This window comes from Macaca nemestrina, chromosome X (assembly GCF_043159975.1).
Source record: "Macaca nemestrina isolate mMacNem1 chromosome X, mMacNem.hap1, whole genome shotgun sequence".
NCBI classification, from domain to species: domain Eukaryota; kingdom Metazoa; phylum Chordata; class Mammalia; order Primates; family Cercopithecidae; genus Macaca; species Macaca nemestrina.
This window is the reverse complement of record NC_092145.1, coordinates 74,161,341-74,177,890: the sequence shown is the minus strand read 5'-3', so window position 1 is coordinate 74,177,890 and position 16,550 is coordinate 74,161,341. Positions and strand designations below refer to the sequence as shown.

The 16,550-nt window shown below is 35.4% G+C and overlaps 1 protein-coding gene across 2 annotated transcripts in view; it reads right to left on the bottom strand.

Moving 5' to 3' along the window:
- LOC105464459 (bromodomain and WD repeat domain containing 3) overlaps positions 1–16,550 on the bottom strand; it is a 134,047-nt gene that overhangs the window by 10,816 nt on the left and 106,681 nt on the right. For both annotated transcript variants that reach the window (XM_011712408.3, XM_024787598.2), the window contains exons 26-38: positions 14,640–14,764; positions 13,803–13,885; positions 10,526–10,637; positions 9,681–9,742; positions 9,418–9,573; positions 8,654–8,774; positions 7,561–7,686; positions 7,367–7,445; positions 5,677–5,733; positions 4,508–4,648; positions 3,565–3,639; positions 1,779–1,931; positions 224–387 (exon numbers count right to left, since the gene is read on the bottom strand). In XM_011712408.3, the coding sequence (XP_011710710.1) occupies positions 224–387; positions 1,779–1,931; positions 3,565–3,639; positions 4,508–4,648; positions 5,677–5,733; positions 7,367–7,445; positions 7,561–7,686; positions 8,654–8,774; positions 9,418–9,573; positions 9,681–9,742; positions 10,526–10,637; positions 13,803–13,885; positions 14,640–14,764 (1,454 nt within the window). The remainder of the gene's footprint in view (positions 1–223; positions 388–1,778; positions 1,932–3,564; positions 3,640–4,507; positions 4,649–5,676; positions 5,734–7,366; positions 7,446–7,560; positions 7,687–8,653; positions 8,775–9,417; positions 9,574–9,680; positions 9,743–10,525; positions 10,638–13,802; positions 13,886–14,639; positions 14,765–16,550) is intronic.

The window sequence follows — 16,550 nt, the reverse complement described above, 5'->3', positions numbered from 1 at the left end:
ACAGTGAAATTTCAATCATTAAAATTAAAAAAAAAGTTTCTGGGATAGTAAAATCCACATAAATAGTTCTTTTGGTTACTAACTCTACATAGGCATAAGAGTTTAGGAAACAAACAAAAAGACCTCTTGGGATCTCCTCAAACTATTCATCAACTTTCATAAATTAGGTAATACACACAAAATGCTTTGAGAACAAAAAAATGTTGTATCAATGTAATGATACCTAGGTGCTCCACTACTAGATAACGAACTGCTGCTGCTTCTTAGACGTTTTCTGTACCGTGGCCTTCTCCTCTTCTGACTCTGGATTGCTGACTTATACTCAGAGATGATATTTTTGATATGACTTTCAAATAAGGCAGATAATCGCAGCATCATGCTATAAATCTGAGAAGGCAGAAATTATATAGTCTTAACTAGTTTTGTATTTTTTAAAAAGGTATAAACATGCCTAGACCAACATTAAGCATCATCATTACGGACAAAATATTTGTTCACTTGAAAAATTCTTCTCAAATAACTAAAGTAGGATACCATTTTCACCTAAAAATAAATGTTTTTCAAATATAGTATTCAATGTTCTAAAGGGTAGAAAAAAAAGACTCTGATACAATGCAAGAGAGAATATAAATTGAAACAGCATTCTAAAGGACAATATACAGTCTGTACTAAAAAACCTTAAAGATACACACATCCTTTGGCTAATAATTTTACTTCTGGGAATTTGTCCCTAGGAAATACCACAGAATTATATACATAAAAAATTATATTCAAGAATGTTAAAGATATTACCTATAGCATTATTCATGTAAAATGAATAACTGGAAACAACCTAAATCTCTAGCCAAAGAACACTGGTTATAGTATAACATAAAACAACCACACAACAGAATACCATTAAAAACCTTGTTTTCAAAGAGTCATGACGACACAGGAAAACATTCATAATACTTAAGTTACAAAAAATGCTTCAAAATACGAAATCTAATATTATAAAGAATATATAAACATATGTAGATGTATGTGTTAATGTAGAAAATCCTGGAAGTAAACAGTAACTGTAAGTAAAAATAGGTGATAGGTTTCACAGGTGATTTTTGTTTCCTTCTTTATACTTCTCTGTGTTTCCCAAACTTTCTATAGAAAATTTCACTCTAGCAATCAGGATCAAGGGGGAGGGGAAGCAAGTGTAAACAAATTATGTTTGCAGAAATTAGTGGAAATGCATTTTCCACAAAGTGGAAGTACACAAGTATATATTTACTGTGCAACTGATTAAAAGTTAATCAGATACCAGTGATTTCAAAAGAAAAAAATAATGACTATTTTTCTATTCTGAATATACTTTAAGTTCTGACAAAATATAGGGAAAATATTAAATGTGAATATAAATAAGCAGTTACAACTTCCCAAGATGGTTTATTATCTGTTAGAATAAATGGAACATACATATTCAGAGCTAATAAAAATATTTCACATAAATTAACACTGTCAATCCCCTTTCGATTTATTAAGTCACTTATTAGACATATTAAAGTGTACTCAAATTACTATCTCTCCTCTCCTTGTTCTTTCTCTAGTAGCTATAAATAATCATTATTAAAGAGTAAAGAGACAAGTAAGAGAAAGGAAAAGGCGGTTAATTTCAGAATGACTGCTAAATATATCTTTATGCATGCCTAACAAGCAATCCATATTTCAAAAAAGATACTGAGGATCAAATTTCAGTAACTGGTTAAAGAAAACTGCCTGATAATTAACCCAACTAATAATCATACCCTTGACTTTTTATTAGAGGTATAAGCTTTGGAGTTGTTGAATATTTGGCGAACATCCTTATAAAATTCCAGAGGACTACCATAGTTTCCTGCTTCCAAAGTTTCTTTCACAGTGCTGAAGTCCACAGGAGTATCTATAACATCTTGATAATCCTACAAAGAAGAATGTGTTATTAAATACTCAAACTGCATAGCAATATTAAGGAATACAATGGGACTACAATTGGTATCACCTACTACAATCCACCATGAGATAAACACATTGCTTTTCAATGTGCCACCTACCTCCCCACAACCCCAAAACATCTTTCGGTGGCTCATAAAAACAGCAGAAGTCTGTGGGAAAGCCTTAGCCCTCACACTACAGTAATAACCATAAATAACTACGAAGGGAAAGAATAGAAAATCCATAGCCGTTGGCTTCATCTCTACAGCTTCCATGTCTTGCTTAAAGGCTGATACAACCTCCAAAACCCCAGCACACTGTTTAATGATAAAAGATGGGATTATTCACAAATCATTAAATTGTTCCACTCTACAAATTAGCTACATATTTCCACGATTCCTTGCTATGAGAACATTCTACTTAAGTGTCATTAGTTAAGGGACAAAGTCAAGTTGGTCATGTTTGTGCCTTTCTCCTTTTTGATTTTAAATCAATGTGATACCTTTGCTTCATCGAAGGGATTCCATCTTATAGGTCCATAATTCATTTGATTTTGATTAGGGAAGAGGAGAGATTCCATTTTAACCTAAATCCAGTAAAGATTTTCCTAGGGTTATCAGATGGAGTTACATCTGAAATTTAATTCTTATATATGCTACAAGCCTCAAAAACAAGTTTCAGAGTGAAAACCATACTCAGTATTAGATTCCTTATTGTATTTAGAATCATCAAGAAGTAAAATCTCCACATTTCCCTCCTAGGAAAAGCCAAAAAGCCAGAAGGGGACAGATAAAAGGTATTATAAACAGAGAGAAAATATTTTTCAAAGTATGAGAAATCACAAATGTTCTAAATATATCTTATTTTCTTAAATCATAAAAAAACAGAAGTGTATTCTAACACACAGTATGGCTTATGTTAGAACTTGTGTAGTACGATGAACAAAATTTAAGAGACTCAGCCTGCTTGCTGAATGAAGTTCCAGTGGGAATAATCAGCTGCAATACAGACACAATTATATTGTGTAATTGATGTTTTCTACTCTGCTACAGTAGCTTCAGATCTACATTAAAAAGTAAACATTTGGCCGGGCGCGGTGGCTCAAGCCTGTAATCCCAGCACTTTGGGAGGCCGAGACGGGCGGATCACGAGGTCAGGAGATCGAGACCATCCTGGCTAACACGGTGAAACCCCGTCTCTACTAAAAATACAAAAAATTAGCCGGGCGAGGTGGCGGGCACCTGTAGTCCCAACTACTCGGGAGGCTGAGGCAGGAGAATGGCGTAAACCCGGGAGGCGGAGCTTGCAGTGAGCTGAGATCCGGCCACTGCACTCCAGCCTGGGCGGCAGAGCGAGACTCCGTCTCAAAAAAAAAAAAAAAAAAAAAAAAGAAAGAAAAAAAAAGTAAACATTTACAAGGAGGACACAAAGAACAATCTTGAGAACACATGTTGATTCAGAAAGAGGAACAAAAAATAAATGATCAAAAAATCAAACAAAGGTAAAAAGGGTGCAGAGTTAGAAGGCAGTCTTAACAAATTATAAAAGGTTCATGTACAGTATGGAGAGTTTAGAAAGTAAAAACAATCAGTACGTCTTTTAAGAGACTACCAGGCCTACCTCAGAAAGAGATGAATCTTGTTGTCTTTCTGGAACAACAGACTCTGAGGATTCTCCCTCTTGCTCCTGATAACCCTATTAGGGTAAAGAGTATATACTGGTTTCCAGACAACTATAACAAAATATCAAGACATGTAATACAATTATGACTTAAGTCTCAAAGATTCATACACTGGAATCATGTTTTTATTGGCTGTACTTTTAGGTGAAGGAATTATACATTCGTCATTCTCCTTTGCTATGAAAAACACAAGACTAATTTATTTTACCCAAACTCCCTACAAGCAAACAAACAAATTCTGTTGAACACAATCTTGTTCCTTATTTGAATGATATTTTTTCCCAACTGAGACTCACAGTATACAGAGAATACCAATGTGTAGTAAGCTCATAGGATGGTCTGATGTATTTCTAAAATAGTGCTGTACCTCTTCTCTGAAAAAGTTAAAATAGATTTGCTATCTATACTACCTCAGTGAATAGATACACTCCCAGAAAATAAATCCTACAATCAAAGTTGTCATCCTTTTACCTTCATTGAAAAGAAAAGTCATACTGGTATACTGGCTACTCTAAGTGGCCATATTGATAACACGTTCAGTATAAATTACACAGGATTGACATGTCACCAAACATCTACAGTGTACAGAGGTGTATTCGAGTTTAGTAAAATGTATTAAATAAACATCTGAAATAAAAGTGGGAAAGAATAGCAAATGAACTCTGATTCAAATTTTTCTTTTACAACTGTATAATTTACACACTGAAGACACAATGGCATTTTTAAAAAAATCAACTAGTCACACTACTACTTTCACAATCAAAAGATTGGAAAAAAAGAAAGGAAAGCAGGGAGTGAGAACATTGCTCTTATCTAGATTTTAGCATGGACATTTATGGGAAATTATCATACTGATGATTATTTAAACTACTGTATGCTTACTGGGTAAGAAAGAAGATCGGCTGGCTGTCGAAATGGCTCTGAGTCTTCACGTTCATAAATGAGGCTCAATAGTTCTTTGCATTGTTTTTTCCAAGCATCAGGATTACACTTTAAAGACTGTCTTCTGCCTCGGCATTTGACCTACAGATTTTAATAGAGTTATATGTAAAAGATCTTTCCTTAACTCAATTGATTTTCTCATGAGTCCCTAATGTTAATATATCTATCTGTATATATATAGCGCAGCTGCTATTTTAGATTCTTAGCTTAAATCAGACAGTATTTTCACTGGCAAAAAGAATTAATGAGCAAAAAAACCTAGACATTATATTCATTCTAGTACTCAAATCTGAACTTCAAATAAGGTACAGAGGAACAAATGCTTCCTTCCTCTACAAGATCAAGTTATAATGCCTTAATATTTGCTGGTAGTTAAGTATACTTGACAATGGCATCATATTTTTCTCAAAAGAACACTTGAATGATTTTTGTTTCCCAGAAATCCTTTGAGGTCATGATAAATTCTGTTCTGTACCATTTGATTTTGTTACGATCTCTTTCAGTATTTCAAAATATATTGTTCCTTATATAAAATAACTACATGTCTAATTATTATAGAGCAGAAGTCTGCACAAAAGAGTTAACAAAGTAGGCCAGAGCTTGCTTCCAAGGTTGCCTTGGCTGGCATTTGGGAACTTGGCATTTGAACGGCTTCCTAAATTATTAAGACAGTTTACTGCCCCTAGACAGTATAAACAATGTGATTTTTGCTGAATACCTGATTTCTTCTGGGAATCTGGAATCTCAGTATGTGATAGTTAGAGGGTACCCAAATAACCAGCCCCCAGTAAAATCTTTGGGGACTGAGTCTCTAATCACACACATGCTGGAAAAAGAGTGTGATATGTGACCCCACACAGGGGAAAGATATTAATAGCATAAGGAAGCCTGTACATAAATTTCTCCAGACTCTGCCGGTGTCTTTTCCCCCATTACTCAACTGAGTACCCTTACTGCATCACTGTAGTAAATCTTATCAATGAGCATACCTAATATACTTAGTTACAAGAATCCTTCTAGCAATTCTCCAAATATGGGGTTGGTCTTAGGGATCACTGACACAGGAAACCTGAAAACGCATCTCCTCAGCAGTTCACTTATTTACTCACCCTTCTTCCAGATGAAGTACCAGGACCGTCTGAATCTAAATCAACCATTTCTGTATCCTAAATTAAAAAGGAAGAGTGGGAAAAGACTGTAAGTTACATTCAAAGTCATATAAATTAGATGGACATTTACAAATAAATGGGAAATAAAATCACAGTTAACTTCCCCCACTGAAGCAGCAAGTAGAACAAAAGATAGAGGGAGACTCACGCCAAACTTTCCCAATATGCAGTGTACAAGCTGGAAAATATACTGGAAGAAGAATTAAACAAGGTTTCTCTTTAAATAAGAATCGGAAAGGAGGGGAACAGTATAGTGGTTGCTATTTGCTAAAATTGTACCTAAGTGTTAGTAATTTTTAAAAACCTTATTCTATATGACATGCTCATTTAATATACAATTATTAATTATTCATGATTACTCCATTGCCATTTCAAGAAATAGATCTCATATAATATGCATTTATATTTTCCTATAGGAAAGAGATCTATTTCAGTTAAGTATCTCTCGAAGGCATAATTTTTTTAATACGAAGAGTCAAGACCCAAGCACCACTAGTGATGGTGAAATACTGGGTAATATGTAGTAGAAAATCAAAAGTAGCTCATGAGATATTGGTACTCCTTTCTAATAAAATAAAGCTGTTGAGTTATATTTTTACTTAAGTTTTCTATTTTAACCCAAACAGTGCTACTCTGAGGTGAAATTCCTGCTACACCAAATTTCGAGCTAAAATACATTTATGTGAAAGGTCAGAGAAAATATAAGGAATATATAAGAAAATATAAAAAATATTAGTGATAGATTTTTCTTACGTGTCAAGAAACTATAATAATATCTCATTGGTATATCATGTTTTCCTTATTATGTAAATAACATTTAACTGTAATAATATATTTCATTGTCAGACACACTTTCATGAAAAAATTTAAAAAATAGCATTGGAGATTTACCATTCTGGAGATTAACAGTATAAATAATATAAACATGCAAAATATCTCATGCCACTGCAACACAATCTAGCACATGTGAGTCACTCATCCCTGGGATGAATTGTTTTCCAGTAAAGATTTGTGAATTACCACTTTCCAATATTGTTCAAACCTCTATTTTGGTTTTTGTTTCGATCATAACCTCCAGTCAAATATGGCTTTGTGTAAATTAGAAACATAGGGGGAAATCAGGAATATGAGGGTCTGCTGCGTACTACTTCCATTTCATTCAGAAGAGACTGGTTTATCTTTATAAATTTTCAGAAAGGAAATCGAGTAGCAATTTCACGAAACTACTGAAAATTTAGACTTTCAAGCCTGAAACTTTAAAATACTTTAATATTTTCTATACAGCATATAGAAAATAACATCCTTACTGAAATTTCCATCAACTAAGCATTTTTTTTAAATATTGAGCACTTGTCTTGTTTCTAAACGTTGAAAATAAAGTGTTGATTTCTCATCATTTACACCCACTGTGTCAAATATGATGACTGGCCCCCTGTCTCTGAATAAACCCTGCAGCACTATTTTATTTTTGATATATGCCATCTAAGTACACTTTAAAAGACGCTGGTATTCAGCCAGCTTTCAAAAATCTGTTTTGCTGTTCATGGCCAATTACAACATTTACACATAATACTGTACTTCAAATAAGAGAAAAGTAACTCATTCCTACTAATCATGCTGTGATTCTTACCTCCTCTGCATCAGTACTGTTTCGTTCTTCTGCTTTAATTTTATTATAAGTATCCAGTATATCAGTACAGCTCTGATCCCTAAGAAACAAGTCAATAGCTTCAGTAATTTTTACAAGTTTTCAATTAATTTTTTTTAAATTCATTTTTTAAAAACCTTAAGTTAGATTCTCTGGAAGCTAAAACTGCTTCTTACCCAATAAATCGAAGTAAGACATCAGTTACAATTTTAGCTGCTTTAACTATAGGACTGTCTGGCTCATTGAAAGTCCTGGCATTATGCTCAATATAGCGTACCTCCCACATTAATGCTGATATTCTCCTGTGAAACAAAAAATACTCTGTTAGTCTTGGCTGATATATTTAGAGTATATTTTAGGATTATACAATATGGAACAAATATGTACTTAAACATAATATGTCAAAGGTGTTCCAATATGCATATAACTCAATATATTTGACTGATGAGCACTAAAAGGAGATGATATAGTTACAGTATTTAAAGCACAAGCAGGGATTTTGAACCACTGGAATGTATATACAAAACTTAAACTGACCTAGGACATTATGGGTAAAGAGTCATTAGACAAGGTCAAAAGAATGTTTACTTTAGTTTTCAGGGGAAGAACCAAGAAGAGCAACAACAACAACAACAAAAACCAGATTCTAAAAAATGACAGATTTTTATCTAATTACTGTTATGATATAAATATCAAATCAAAATAATATGTTATGAAAATATAACCAGTTCTCAATTGCAAAGGCAGATTAACCAGTCATGGAATACTGTGGTCAGTAGGAGACGTGGATGAGAGATGGACCAAGAAATGCCCTCTACTGCCTTCCCATAATCATCTCCCATCCCAACCAAAACAAAGAAAAAAATTACTTGGCTCCTTTCCTGTATATATTTCAGGGCTGGTAACTAAATCTAATTAACTGTGACCAAATTCTCCAACAGAGGATTTAAACATGCTCCAAATCAGTAGCACCTTAATCATGATGAATACACAAACCACTTAAATTGCCTTTAATAAACTAAAGTTAAATGTAGTTTTTGTTTTACACACCATTTGTACTACCCATATTTTCCTCTCAGCCTTTCTTCTCTATCCCCAAGAGTGAGAATCTACTAAATAAAGGGAAATTAATGTTCTAAATTTTTAAAGGAAATTTTGTTGTGGATCTTTTGGATGATCATGTTATACTATGAAAACACAGATCTCAAAAAGGAAAGCAAAAGTCATAAAGCTATAAATTTTATAATAAGTGATTAAAAAAAAACAGACCTGTAAAAGCGATTTTCAAGTCTCCGCCTGATGGTATTGAGGTCAGTTGGATAAGCAACTACAGTACAATACAAGGGGTAGGCACTGAGATCCACTGGAACAGCAAAAGGGCTGGCAAAATCTACAAAATCATCAAAATCAAATAAGGTAGCTATAAAGGACATTAACATCTCATGGTAACAAACATTTATTCATATATAAACAAGAAGGGAGGGTGATATACTACATGTCTAAAACCATGAGGATTCCATTATACAAACAGAATGTTATTCTTTATATTTGGATATCATATCTATGAATCATGCATGATACACTGGTTCAAATCAGGTAAAACAAAATTAGAGGAGCACTGGGTTTAACTTCAGATTTCTGTCTTTCCTAGATAAATGCCAAACTTCTCAAGTGACATGTTGTAGAAAATTTAACTATTCACGTGGGTAAAATACATTACTCATCCACTGTCCTTACCAAAAAACCCATCCAAAGTCAGGCTCAGGGAATAGCTAGAGAATCAAAGTGATGCAAAAAGGAAATAGACACTTACATGGTTACCTTACTATTATCCCCCAGATTGCTTAAAGAAAATTATCAGTTATTACTTTGGCCAAGCATATAAAACTGTTAATATTAAAACTAGAATCACTGTGCTTCTTGAGTTTAAAGTGTACAGTGAGAAACCGTATATCCTTTTGTAGAACTTAAAATTTCTGCTGATTTTCCTAGCTCCTCTGCATGCTCCTAAAATTTTTTCACATTCATCATACCCAGGGAAAGAAGGTGGTTGATGCCCTGAATAACCCGTTCACATTCTTCATCTCTGGAATGAGCCCCCCACTCTCCTTCCTGGGGTTTGTATAGCAAAGCAGTCAATTCTTCCTGGGAGACAGGGACACCAGCACCAACTTCATCTGGAAAGGCAGCTAGGTATAAGATTAAAAAAAAATCAGAAAAAAATTAGTTTCCAGTATCACGTGAATATCATTTTACTTTTAAAAGAACTATAATTCATTTTTAAAAGCATATTTACTTCCTTCTGGAATTGGCTCCATATCCCAGGGGCTCATCTTTTCTCTCTCATTATTGTCCCAGCTATTAAAAAATAAGAAGATGCAAATCAATCATAGAGTACTTCCTTTCATATACTACCACAATTTTACATGACTTCTTGGGGGTGAGATTTGAAAAGGGCAATACAGTTGTCTTGAAAGTACAACTCTGGTTATATACAGATAACAATAAACTTCTAATAGAGAAAACATGGTCCATCTCTATGAAACTTAGAGGGCAGAAAGCCTACTTTTAGTCAATACAGAGACTAAAAGTCAGTCCTCATAGAATGAACATTTCTTCTATCATTCTTGAGAGGATTTATTCATTAGCAATCTTACAACTCTGGATTTTCAAGAAGAATTAAAGCAAATGTTGCAAACAAATAGTACTTCCAAACATGAGGCAACCACCTCTGCCTAGAATTCATACGACTAAACAAAAGACTAAGTACTAATATTCATTGCTATATTCCAGCAATAACAATTACTTTAAGTAGTAAATTAGTTTCCGTATTTCCCATTAAAAAATAGTTGCAATTCTTGTCTGAAGCAGAAATAGTTAATAAAAAATGCAGACAATAAAAGAGGTAGAAATAAAGTGTTTAGTTATTCCTTTGTTTTAGTCAAAGAAAACAAAGAACTTTGCTTTGACTAAAACAAGGGAAGAACTGAGCACTTTACCATCAAATTTCTTCTTTACAGGTACAGGTATTGTGAGACTAGATAAGTCAGATAAAAGGGCATTACTCCTGGTGGAGGTTTTTAAAAGTCCACATACTACTACAATATCATATTAGGCATAAAAGATCATAAACATACTTACTGAACACTATAACACTGGAAAGAACTATCAGGATACTCTGGTTGAAAAGGCTGCTGACTCTCCACAGTTCCAAACCACCAGGCGTCATCTATTATACTGCGGAATCTATCACCTATAACGTTTTAAAATTTTTAAAAGGATGCTCTTGAGAATATTAGCTCTGTTCCCACTCTAAATTACTGCTTTTTGTTGACTACAGAAGTAACATTGTATCTAGCATTATCAGAAGCTTCCATCTAGGTTTTCGAGATAAGTGATTATTTTACGTTTTAACCTCTTCATGTATTTTGATTTCCAAGTGGTAGAAATCTTGCTGAAATAAATTACATATGACCACGTCTTCTTAAATAAATGATAACTTTTTCAATTCCTTAGCATCATCATTAGGCACACTTCTTATTGTATTACATATGTACATAAATGCAATTGATTCTTCTATCTTGCTTTTAGCTTTCTTTAAAAATCTCTTCATACTAGTTTGTATATTACAGATCTTCAAGGCAGGCTATAAATCAAGGAAGATGTAGGAAAGTTTGGAACTTCCTAGAGACTTGTTGAATGGTTTTGACCAAAATGCTAATAGTCATATGAACAATGAAGTCCAGGCTGAGGTGGTCTCAGATGGAGATCAGGAACTTATTGGGAACTAGAGTAAAGGTCACACATGCTATGCTATAGTAAAGACACAGGCAGCATTTTGCCCATGCCCTAGAGATCTGTGGAACCTTGAACTTGAGAGAGATGATTTAAGGTATCTGGTGGAAGACATTTCTAAGCAGTAAAGCATTCAAGGAGTGACTTGGCTGCTGTTAAAAGTATTCAGTTTTATGTATTCACAAAGATATTGTTTGGAATTGTAATTTATCTTTAAAAGGGAAACAGAGCATTAAAGTTCAGAAATTTTGCAGCCTGATGACTGATACTATAAAAAAAAAAACCTGGCCCGGCATGGTGGCTCAAGCCTGTAATCCCAGCACTTTGGGAGGCCGAGACGGGCGGATCACGAGGTCAGGAGATCAAGACCATCATGGCTAACACGGTGAAACCCCATCTCTACTAAAAAATACAAAAACCTTGCCAGGCGAGGTGGCGGGTGCCTGTAGTCCCAGCTACTCAGGAGGCTGAGGCAGGAGAATGGCATAAACCCGGGAGGCGGAGCTTGCAGTGAGCTGAGATCTGGCCACTGCACTCCAGCCTGGGCGACAGAGTGAGACTCTGTCTCAAAAAAAAAAAAAAAAAAAAAAAAAAAGAAAAAGAAAAAGTAAAAGAAAAACCCATTTTCTGAGGAGAAATTCAAGCCAGCTGCAGAAATTTGCATAAGTAACTAGGAGTCAAATGTTAATCATCAAGAAAATGGGTAAAATGTCTCCAGAGCATGTCAGAGCTCTTCAAGGCAGCCCCTCCCATCACAAGCCCCGGGGCCTAGAAGGAAAAAATGGTTTCTTGGGGCTGCCCCCCTGCTCTGTGCACACTTGGAACTTGGTGCTCTGTTTGCCAGCTGCTCCAGCTCCAGCCATGAATAAAAGGGGTCAAGGTATTGCTCAGGCTGTTGTTTCAAAGGTTGCAAGCCCCAAACCTTGGTAGCTTCCACGTGGTGTTGGGCCTGCAGATGCATAGAAGTCAAGAATTGAGGTTTGGGAACCTTCACCTAGATTTCAGAGGATGTATGGAAATGCCTGGATATCCAGGTAAAAGTCTGCTGCCGGGGCAGAGCCCTCATGGAGAATCTCTGCTAGGGCAGTGCAGAAGGCAAATGTGGGGTTGGAGCCCCCATACAGAGCCCCCACTGGGGCACTGCCTAGTGGAGTTGTGAGAAGAGGGTCACCGTCCTCCAGACCCCAGAATGGCAGATTCACCGACAGCATGCACAGTGTGCCTGGAAAAGCTGCAGACACTCAACGCCAGCCTGTGAAAGCAGCTGGGAAAGGGGATATACCCTGCAAAGTCACAGGGATGGAGCTGCCCAAGAGCATGGGAACCCACCTCTTGCATCAGCGTGACCTGGATGTGAGACATGGAGTCAGAGGAGATCATTTGGGAGCTTTAAAATTTGACTGTCCCGCTGGATTTCAGATTTGCATGGAGCCTTCAGTCCCTTTGTTTTGGCCAATTTCTCCCATTTGGAATGGGTGTATTTATCCAATGCCTGTACCCCCATTATATCTAGCAAGTAACAAACTTGTTCATAGGCAGAAGTGACTTGCCTTGTCTCAGATGATACTTTGTACGTGGACTTTTGAGTTAATGCTGGAATGAGTTAAGACTTTGGGGGACTGTTGATTGGTTTTGAAATGAGGACATGAGATTTGGGAGGGTCCAGGGGCTGAATGACATGGCTAGGCTCTGTGTCCCCACCATAATCTCATCTTGAAATCTAATCCCCTGGCATCCAGGGAGGGACTTGGTGGGAGCTGATTGGATTATAGGGGCAATTTCCCTCATGCTGTTCTCGTGATGGTAAGTGAGTTTTCACAAGATCTGATGGTTTGAAAGTGTGGCACTTCCCCTTCTAACTCTCTGTCTCCTGCAGCCATATGAAGAAAGTCTTGCTTTCCTTTTGCCTTCTGCCATGATTGTAAATTTCCTAAGGCCTCCCGAGTCATGTGGAACTGTGAAATAAACAATTTTTTCTTTATAAATTACCCAGTCTCAGGTAGTATCTTTATAGCAGTGTGAAAATGAACTAATACGTATGGCTACAATTAGATTTTTAAAATTCAGGCCAAAGTAATTAAGTGTGCAAAAAAGTCAATAGTTTAAAAATCCTTATGTTCTGTATTGTATTGTTACACAATAGAGCTATAAGCAAATTTCTTTAACTTTTAAAATGTTTTCCTTTACATTATTGTTATACTGTTTTTTATAATCAAAAAAGAAAAGGAAGGAAGGTAAAGGAGCAAAAGAGGGTGGGAAGGTGACAGGGAAGGAAACAAAGATGGAAGAAGGAAAAAAGGAAACAAATCACAATCAGTAATCATCTGTTTTAGAACCTAAGTGTAAAGTGCTCTATTTTAGGGCAACTGACATTTGCGAATTTTCTTTATATTCCTATTTGTATACTAATAGAGTAGATATTTGCAGAAGGTTTAGAGATTATATGCCACATACAATGTGCATGAGAAATAACTAAAAGGAAATTTTAACTTAAGTTTTCTAGTTTCTCTGATAGCTTTTTTCAGCTAAATGATAAGCTAGTTTCTTTCTGTTCAATCACAGTTAAAAAGTTACTTACTATACATAAGCTTAATAGTTATTAAAAAAACAATTCTATACTTACCAATCTGCCAGTTCCTTTCTTTGGCTTCATTATAAAACTGATGTAGCACAAGGAAGTCAATGACATCTGGCATGTCATGATACCTATACAGAAAATAAAGCACATATGAATCAATATAGAGATATAACAATATATGTTGCTAAATGTCCAAGGATATATGTTTATTGTAGACCCATTAAGAAAATTGTGCAAACCTCACAGTCCCTAGAAATGCCTTTACTTAAACACCATCTTATCTGATCTGTTTGAGAGTGCCCTGCCTACTGTCATATTACTTTAAAAATATAAAGATGCCAATACAGGTTTATAAACATTAATATGAGGTATTTTATATTAAGGAGTATGAATTAATGTTCTTTAATCTCCTTACATTTTAAACTCAGCTTCACATAAAGAGTCTCTGACTTATTATTCCTGTTATTATTAACAGAAATAAAAGCAACTACCATGTTTCAAACATTCGATTAGGGAATTATAAAGGTTTATCTTTGATGCCTCACAACAATCTTTAGGAAGAGATTACCATTTCCATTTTACAAATGAAGACACAAATTCAGAGAGGTTAAGTAACTTGCTTATGAACCTATCTATCTAACTATCCATAACATAAATACATACACACACACACACACACACACACACACACACACACACATACAAATATAAATAAAATGGAGAAACAAACTAGGAATTAAACTCTGGTCTTTATAATTCTAAACCCTGTAGTACAGAATGCTATAGTGTTTTCTCTCCCATTGAGTCCTGTACTCTGTAGAATATACAATAGGTATTAAAATACACACACTCAAACACAGAGACCCAGAGATAACTACTCACTTAATGGAAAAAGATTCTCCAGTCATTTTGCCTGAAATTGGGTCCAGAAATGCAAGCTTCAAGCAGCACAGTGTGGGTGGGCCAACCTCATATTTGATTCCTACAATCTTAACAAACTCTTGCTCCTATTCATGAGAATACCAATAAATTATTACTTTCAATATAAATAATTACTTAACATTTACATAGTATTTCATTATTACTTGAATAATTTATTAATATCTGAAGATTCTCTAAATGCCGGGCACTACACTAAGTGTTAAAGGTAATAAGACATGGCTCTTAACTCTTAATAGCAGGTTGTAGTTTAGTGCAAGGATCTAAACCAAGAATGAGCAGCCACATCACCTGGGGAAATGCTTCAAATTTAATGTTCTGAAATCCTATACCTATAGAATCGAATTCTATGTTTGGGGTACAGCTTGGTAATATATCTATTTTGGAAAAACTCCCTAGTGCAGTATGATGCTCTGGTTAAAAATCACTCCCCTAGCAAAAACACAGTATGTAAGCATACAGGTATATATGTACGTGTACATGTTTGGGGTGAAGACTTATACTTTTTAATATCTACAACATTATCTTTTTTGTTGTTTTTGTTTTACTTTAGATTCATGGGGTACACGTGCAGGTTTGTTACATGGATATATTGCATAATGGCGGGGTTTGAGTTTCTAGTGTACCCATCCTCCAAAGAGTAACCATTGTACCAAATAGCTAATTTTTTAAACCCTATCCCTCTCCTAATCTCCCTTCCTTTGGAGTCCCCAGTGTCTATCATTTCCATCTACATGTCCAATTGTCCAACTGTTTAGTACCCATTTGTAAGTGAGGGCATGTAGTATTTGATTTTTTGTTTTTTAGCTGTTTTACTTACAATAATGGCCTTCAGCTTCATCTATGTTGCTGTAAAGGCCATGATCTCATTTTTTTATAGCTACATAGTATTCCATGATGTATATGTACATTTTTTTTTATCCAGTCTACCACTGACGGGCATCTAGATTGATTCCATGTCTTTGCTATTGTGAATAGTGCTATGATGAACATGCGTGTGCATGTGTCTTCACGGTAGAACAATTTATATTCCTTTGGATATACATCCAGTAATGGAATTTGGGTAGTTCTACTTTAAGTTTTCTGAGAAATCTCCAGACTGCTTTCCACAGTGGCTGAACTAATTCACATTCCCACCAGTAGTGGATAAGTATTCTCCCCTCTCCACAACCTCACAAGCATCTGTTTGTTTGTTTTGACTTTTTAATAATACCCATTCTGACTGGTGTGAGATGGTATCTTGTGGTTTTGATTTGCATTTCCCTAATGATAAGTGATGTTTTAGCATTTTTTCACATGTTTGTTGGCCACTTATACATTTTCTTTTAAGAAGTGTCTGTTCATGTCCTTTATCCATTTTTTAATGAGACTGTTTGTTTTTATGCTTGTTAAGTTCCTTATAGATTCTGGATATGATCTTACAATAATCATACACATTCACTAATTATTAGTCACATTTAACTGATGGCAAAACTGATCTTTGTAGGTAAAGGGTCCTGCTTAAAGTTATATACTAGCATATAGCAGAGCTACAATTGAAATCCAGGTCTTATTCCAAAGGCTAAGCTCATTTACCACATATAAGCTGCTCCTACAATTTCCTAGAACAACAAGGTTAGGATAAAAAGAACGAACTTGGCTGGATGCGGCAGCTCATTCCTGTAATCCCAGCACTTTTGGAGGCCAAGGAGGGTGGATCACCTGAGGTCAGGAGTTTGAGACCGGCCTGGCCAACATGGTGAAACCCCATCTTTACTAAAAAGGCAAAAATTAGACAGGCGTGGTAGTGGGCGCCTGTAATCCCAGCTACTCGAGAGGCTGAGGCAGGAGAATTGCTTGCACCTGGGAGGCAGA